Source organism: Mugil cephalus, chromosome 11 (genome assembly GCF_022458985.1).
Source record: "Mugil cephalus isolate CIBA_MC_2020 chromosome 11, CIBA_Mcephalus_1.1, whole genome shotgun sequence".
Lineage (NCBI taxonomy): Eukaryota > Metazoa > Chordata > Actinopteri > Mugiliformes > Mugilidae > Mugil > Mugil cephalus.
Window position 1 is genome coordinate 13,208,730 of NC_061780.1, and position 7,999 is coordinate 13,216,728.

The 7,999-nt window shown below is 44.3% G+C and overlaps 1 protein-coding gene across 1 annotated transcript; it reads right to left on the reverse strand.

Moving 5' to 3' along the window:
- Positions 1-2,616: 2,616 nt before the first annotated feature.
- tent5ba (terminal nucleotidyltransferase 5ba) lies at positions 2,617-7,190 on the reverse strand. Its single transcript, XM_047599479.1, has 2 exons — positions 6,768-7,190; positions 2,617-4,206 (listed from the first exon to the last, which is right to left on the reverse strand). The coding sequence occupies exons 1-2, from the start codon at positions 6,909-6,911 to the stop codon at positions 3,178-3,180; spliced, it is 1,173 nt and encodes a 390-aa protein (XP_047455435.1). The 5' UTR covers positions 6,912-7,190; the 3' UTR covers positions 2,617-3,177.
- Between the last annotated feature and the right edge of the window lie 809 nt (positions 7,191-7,999).

Here is a 7,999-nt window from a genome sequence, read left to right on the forward strand (position 1 = left end):
CGGTGCCTCGGCTGTGTGGAAGGCCCTCTCTTTGTGCTGTGTTTGTGCTTGTTATGACCTGTGTGTGCATTTTTCACCTCCGCTGCACACAGACACCGACAGCACCACTCACACACATCACATCACCACCTGAGGCTGAACTGTCAGCTTGCTCCAATCACGCAGTTCAACGAAGACATGTGTTTCCCCTTTGCACCCTCGGGATGATGTCACATCCACACAGTCATGTGCTTAATTTAAAACATCTCCAAATCCTGACTCAGGTCAGCCTGATCAGGCTTGTCTGATAAAATTGTCTTGCATCAAGGGAGACAACGTGAAAAGAAAACAGACAACAAACACAGGGTGCAGAGTGAGAAACTCCCTGCAGATAATGGGTAAGTGGGACATTTTAATATCTCCCCTGGGTGCATAAACCCTCTCTCAGGAGAGGTAATAGCATACATACCAGGCCAGGGTGAGTTTGATTTGTGTTGTGGCAAGAAATTGTGAAATCTCTGTCATTACTGCGTCTCTGTCCTGTCATCACGACGGTTTCACACAGACATGTGCACAGAACCTCAGCCCACACACACACTCCACATTAAAGCCTAAAATAAATGTCTGCAAGATCTCACATTATTATCCCTGGATCACATTTCCACCTCATCTTGAAATGGCATTTGATAAAAATAATTTTAATGAGCGGTATCGGACAGTTGTTGTTTTTTTTTTTTTGGTTTCCCTTCAGTCCATCAACAGTATCAGCAAACTTCTCTTCGTTCCTCTTTCCTCCTTAGAATGTTTCTTTATTCATGTATACATCAGAGTTTAAGATAGTAGCCAGTCCAACTATTTTAATAATCAATATTCACTTAATAACCATAAAAAAAAAAAGGTGAGAGTGCGTCAAGCATGTGCAAGCATTATCTGAGGCAACAAGCATGAACTCTGAAGTCTTGGTTCCTTCGGCTAAAAAAAAAACAGAGCCAGTGATTATTACCGATAAACCTTTCCTGCTCACTTACTCAGAACTTGATAATAATCTTTCGGCTAATGAGAAAAGACCATTAGGAAACATAATGTCATTTGCACACCCAAATTTAGCGTCACAAAAAAGCCATAACCCCAAACATGCAAATGGCATCATGGAGTGTGTTGCAACCTGCAAAGGTTTAAGGTTTGCGCCCTCATTCACTATTGCACTCAACTAATGACAAATCAGTCGAGCTTTTACAAATATGGGAGAAGCATCACTGCACCGTGCACTCTGCTGCTCTTCACTGCAAAGTGATCAAGATGGTTAAAAAAAATCTCACAGTTCACTGCATGTCACTTGGTTTCGGTAATTTGATTAACAAAGCGTTAGAGGATTTGCAATACCTATGCACAGTATAATAAGTTGAATTAGCATAGGTAGGTACTTTATAAGTCTGTATTTTTTTTTTTTTTATCTTTAGGACCCCTATTGTTTGGTCTTATATCGTGCCCACATTCAAGTTGTGCTCAGGCCAATAACACAAATTCCAACGGAGAACTGACTACAATGGTAAAGCAGAGATTAAAGGCTTTATATACGTTACTGCGAGGGCGGGTGGGTGGCGGGTGGGGGGGGCAGTAACAGGTTAATCTGTCCATGTGTGCAGGAGAATATGACTAGGGTGAAAGAATTCCATATTAGAAACATTAGCAGGCTTACTGTGCTTTATATTGGCTGCAGCACCGTTCCCCCAGTGAACTGACACGGCAACCGAGAGCAATACCCTGTATTTAGCAGATTTGTGCAGAGATAGGCCTGTGTATATTTAGTCTTGAGGAATACCACATTTCTGATGCTGCCTTTCAACATCAATGTCACGAAAAAGAGTGAATGTGTGCGAGTTGCATGTGGTGAAATGAACTGTTTTTTGGGGGGGAGGGGTGTTTTAGCGCGTTTTTCAGAGTAAATGCAATTATTGGCAGAAACGACAAGAGCAGGGCCTCTGAAAGTAGAGTCTGCTAATAATCTGTATAAACTGTGTCTTCTAACGAATACGACTATGCCCGTGCGTCTGTAAAGGTTTTTGGTTCTGACTGGGGGAAAATGACAGAGATATAGTATTAGTCAAGCAAACAGGGCTGGGTTTTCCAGCGGTAACATGGGTGGGAGAACAAGCCAGCCTTTGTTAAAAAGCTTTAGTGTCACAGAGGAGAGAGAAGCCATTGTGCTTTAGAAAAGCCTCCTTATGGTTCATGTCCTCAGATTGTAATGGATCCTCAGCCCCAGTTTAACAAATCCAACTCACTCCAGCAGGCAGTATATGCATTTCAATGGGCCTGGCTACTGGAAATGAATCAACTTCTTGTCATCAGCTTATCAAGTTTAGGGCAAACAACCATGCATCCATCCATAAAGTAGAAAGGTGGGCAAAGCCGTGTCGGAGTCTGCGTGTTAGTTTGTGGCCAAAGCGTTTCACATTTAATGAAAGTGTGCCGATTTTGGCGATCACGTGAGTTTATGCGACTTAGCCGAGCAAATGCTGAAGTGGCTCATATAAAGGCCATTTTAAACTAACTGCAGCCCTCAGAACCAAAGATTAAAATGTCGACAATCATCACGGACCACAGTTAACATAAAATAACCACAATACGAAAAACTGGGGTTTTTCCTTTTTTAATCTCACAAAAAACAAATGCGTCTGTTCCTGAAAAGAGAGACAGAGTAATCTAGAAAACACTGAATGCACAGTTCTCACTTTACAGATGTTTTTAGAACATTTCATGGTTCATTTTAGGCACTTGGAATTACAACAACATTCCCTTTTCTGAGCAACAAATACATCTTTGGTCCGGCATGTAATTTTAAAAAAAGTAGAGCCAGGGTATGAAAATAACACCAGCTTCAATGTTTGTTTCCTCAAAAATGTATTTCTGACATATGTATATAAAGTTTTTTTTAAAGACTTTCTTTTTTCTTTTCTTTTTTTTCCGTTTTTTTAACTTAAATAAGATACCATCGCTACATCTCAGAAATGACCAGCAATCTTACAGATGTTTTGCAAGAGAAAACGAGTGAGAAACGTTATGTGTCGGCTCAATCAGATGTACAGCAGTACAGGATTGTTTCAGTTAAGTCACATTTGGCAAACGTCGGTTTCTTTCTGGTGCGTTTTCCACTCCGCGGCGGAGACGCACCGAGCTCTGAGCTGCCGCACCAGTTCAGCTGCAAGGCAGCCAAGTCTGATATGAATTACTGCACGCTGCGACCTGCGGCGGCTGCACGTGTGCAATGTAGTAATTACTGAAGTTGATGTCCTGCACGTACGGCGCTGGCTGGTAGTAACACGTGACGTTCGTGACGGTGGGGATGGCGTTCTGCTCAGCTAGCACCTTCAGCGCCAGCATGGAGATGAGGCTGAGCGTCTGGCGCCTCTCGTGGCCCATCAGGCACACGGTGCTCTCGTTGACCACTTGGTGCAGAGTCATCAGGCACTCGTACCGTTTGTGCTCCATCCCGGCGAAGTGGTTCTGCAGGTAAGCCTCCAGCTTCCTCTGCTGCTCACCTATGTCAGGGAAGTCAATGAAGAAGCGCGAGCACATGTAGCGCTGCATCTGCTTCATGTCCGATTCTGAGGAGGGTCTAAACCCCCGCACCCGCAGGTGGCAGTACTTCAACAGGCCTCCTCCGCGGATTTCTTCGGGGCTGCGTGTAGCTATCGTCCTCTGACACAGGTGGTCCATGGCCTCCTTGAAGTCCCCGTACACGCTCTCCCCGATCACAGTGGGGTGAAAGCTCTCGGACATGGCCGTCTCAGAGCAGCGGTCGAACAAGAGCAGGGAGTCGAGGCAAATCTGGAAGGAGTCCACGCTGAATTCAAACTGCCGTCGTAAAGAGTCCACGAACTTAAGCTCCACATTCTTCCCCGTGTTGTTGGACAGCGAGATCAGGCTCCAGCGGTCTGTGTCATTACAGACTTTCACCAGTTTCTGTACGTAGGCCTCTTTGAGGGTCAGGGCTGTGATGCGCTCCTTAGAGACCCCGGCTGGCAGGAAGTCCAACAGGCAGTCCAGCACAACATCTTTCACCAGGCGGAAGGCCTGGTCGTCTTTTAGGGACACACCGAAGATCAGGTCGAGGTCCTTGTAGCCCAGTCCGGAGTCCTGATGGAGCACGTGGCTGGCCGCCGAGCCGTTCAACCTCACGTCCTTAACACACACGCCTCGCTCTTCCAGCCTCGCTCGCACCACCTGGACAAGGATGAGACACCCACCGTGTTACTTATGATATGCATACTTTCTTTTATGTACATTAGAGTAAAAAACTTTAGTTGCAGAAGTGACACACAAACACATCCTAAAAGGCTTGAGTCAGTTGAAATACGTCCAAGTAAGCTCCACATGGGCTTAGTGGAAATCAATAGTTTGTGAAGGCAAGATCAATACCACTGCTCACAAAAGTCCATTTCATCACCATCAGTCTGAAATGAAACCTAAAAAGTAACTGCAGAGATGGCAAGTCTGTGTACTCCGGGTCCACCTCCCTGTGGGTCAGATTGTCCCATCTTATCACAGTCACAGTGATAAGATTAATAATCCTGACATGTAACCAATTCAGAGATAGGAACTTGACATGGGATCAATGGTGTCCAAACCACAAGAAAAACTTGGCACAAATGTACGTCAGTTGGTTGTTTTCTCTTTCTCTGTCTTGGTGACCTGTACAACTACACCTGACAGATTAATTAACCTGACCTATGTTCACATCGCCGTCACTGGGCAAATATAACACGGCATCTTGACGACCGTGCTTACGTGCCATGATACGAACACGACATACTCATTAAACGTTTGAAAGTGACGAAAGCACTCAGTGGAAACAACCTGCTGCAGCTTCCTTGTTTGCACATGAGACTTTGTCATATTCATTGTATACACAACAGGTGGACTTCATACCAAAGTTGACACACGTAGCGGACTGTAAATATGTCTTAGTGACTATATGTATAAGCTGTACTTAACACACAATAATTTCTACTTAGCAAATAACTGCAGACAAGCCAAACCGCAAAACCAGCAGCGCACACTTGCATGCAATCCTAAATCTCTCGATCGGCGCTGACCCGTCAGATTAGTGAGCGTTAACTCTCTTTCCCATGGTGATCAGATAACATGACGGCTCTATTTATACATACTGGGTCAGGCTACTCGCAGATAAACGGTTGAAGACAAGTCAACTCCTCGTTACAGGAAGAGAGGGGGAACAAAATCATGAGCAGTAATTCAGCAGCAGGAGCGTTTTAGTCGTAGAGCTGTAAAGTGCCGCCGACCGGGTTCAGATTCCTATCAGAAGCAATAAGAATGTGGTTTTTAAGTGCTTCTGCGGCGTCCTGATATGTCAGTGCAAAATCCTGGTCAGGCCTGCACTTAATACATTTCCTCAGCTATACATGCGTGGATACAGGTGAGTGGTTTAACCACCCCCCCTTCCCCTGCTCCCTTGAAGCGGAGGTATTACTCTTCTGGCTTAAGGCCAAAACTCCCCAGAAACAAAACTCCAGTCTAGTCTGTCTCGCGTCTTTAAAGAAATATTAACGAGTGATAACCAAAGCGGTAGTCTAGAAGATTCTGTGAGCCACAGGTCAGAGTTGTGAAGCAATAAAAAAAAACAGCAGGTGCTATTATCTTAATCTACAGTTACAGCTGTGACTTGCTGGACTCTAGTCCTTCGTGATGCTGCGGTGGATGTGACTAGTCTCACTCATGCCTCTAGTAATGCATGGCAGAAAATGGATCAGTACAAATTATTAGGATACTCTCATTTGTCGTGCCAGGAGATTCATTCGTGATTCGACGCTCAGCCTACAACTAAATTAATCTATCAGATTTTAGCAAAATAAAAGTATGCTGTGTTTCCACAAATCCAGAGGAAAAATTATCACATTCTGGTCCCAAAACCTGCGTTTAAGCCTCACTGTGTGTCCAGTGGAGCGTTCATGTTTCCACAACCACAAGCATGAAGCTTCACGTGCTCCTTTGGATCATGTTGAATATGTCAAGATGGATGTAAATGAAATGCGGGGAGAAAGGGGATCTCGTTACAGCTATATGTTCATTTGGAAACTCTAACATGCCATTTTCTCCTCACATTAATGCACAGCCAGCTGTCTGGGGACGCCACGGGGGATTTGAAATGCAATCTGGCCACAACGTATAAGAAGCTGGGAATGCGGAGGGTGTCTGGAAATCTGTTTTTCAAATATTCTAAGCAAAACTAGTAGCCAGTAAAAGGCAGCATGTTCCTCACTGTATGCCCTCGTGCTGTTTAAATACGATGGACACTTGGAAAAATCTGCATCTTTTATCTGGAACTGTTTCTTACGGTGCCTATAGATAAACACCATATACTGTCAATGCTAAAAATCGTAGTTTCTCTCTTGAGGAAGGAATTTCTTTTTATTCATTAAAGCTTGTCCCACTATAAGGACAATAAGAACAGGCCTGGATCAAAACCAACATATAAAAGTTACATCTACTGTCAAAGTGAGATTTGCAGGCCACCAGGGGTCGTTGAGGGGTCTCCAGTTAGTTAAAGAAAAAAAAATACTGTTTGATTTTTTAATTTAATGCAAAAATGCATTACAGTAATAAAATTAAAACACACGCACACACATATGTTTGACTTCACAGACTTGTACCTACTTGAAGAGAAATCAGTGGCATTTATTAAGCAGTACTGACAGGTTTATTTGAACTGTCATATAGTCAAACAGTTAAATTCAAATGTATGAAACGTGACTGTGTGTGAATACCTGAACAATCTGCCGGGGTTGAACGGACAGAGTGGGGAAGTTCCCCCGGCCGTGGATGGGCACAGCCTCCCCAAGGATCGAGTCCAAGCGCTGCACCTGATCCCAAGACAGCACGCAGAACCGCCGATTCTGATCACCAGACATGTCTGTGTCAAATTTAAGTCCCCCCTCCCCAAGAATCAGAAAAGAAAAAAATCAGAAATCAGCTGAAGGCGAATCAGCGCTTTCTCCACAGCCTCGGATCTGTATCTTCTCTGATGATGAACAGAAGCGAGATATTCCTGAGAGTGTGTGCGGCGAGCAGGTCCGGTTCTCGGTCTTAAGGTGAAGAGTAGAAAAAGTCTCTCAAGTGTTGAGGTCGGAGTGGGATCTGCAGTTTCCTCCCGGGTGCGCCGCTAAAATCCGGTCAGTCTGCAAAGAACCGATTCATAAGGAAGGTCCAGAGGGCTGAAGCCTCCTCATCAGCATGAGCCCTGTGATTGGCTGCTGTGTTTGGTCATTGATTATGGACGCCCTGCTCGCAGGAAACACCCTCCATGTGACGCACTTGACAGCTTCCTGTCCCCTGCTCTGCTCAGACAGGGTTTTCCCTCAAACAAGCTTTACAGTGTAATGGTCCTGTGATCGACAATGCCCGAGTTGCAGCTCTGTTAGAAGTGAAAATTAATTTGAGATTGATGTAGACAAATAAAAGATTACAGAACTCATATTACAGCTGTGCAAACACAACCTCTACTTTTGTGTCTTTATTTGTCCGTGAGGAAGTGTTTGCAGAGCGTGCAGGATGTTTTCTCTGCAAAGTCCTGCTTCATAATGTGCGATCATTCAAATCTAGCTGTTTAAAACCAGAGAAGACCTTCAAAGCACAGGACGGAAGTTAAAGGCTTTCCTGGAAGACACTGCATGAACTGCAGAGCTGCAGCTTTCCAACCTCCTGACCTCCTCCTTTGGCTTTTGTCTGTTTTATTTGAGACTTGTGGCAAAAACCAACAAACAAAAACCAGTAATAAAGAAAAAGAGGAAAGTCACATAATCTTGTGAAAAAGAATTATCGTTTTACTTTTTTTTGTCTTGCATCCCGGTTCCAGTTTGGGACTACTTACTGCTGCCCTGCAGTAAGTCACTTAAGCTTATCTTCCTTATCATTTTTGCCTTTATTAGGAATAACATTAAGTACATCAAAGCAAAAGCACACGGCCCTTTCTTTTGTTGTTCGTACAAGAGAGCAGAAA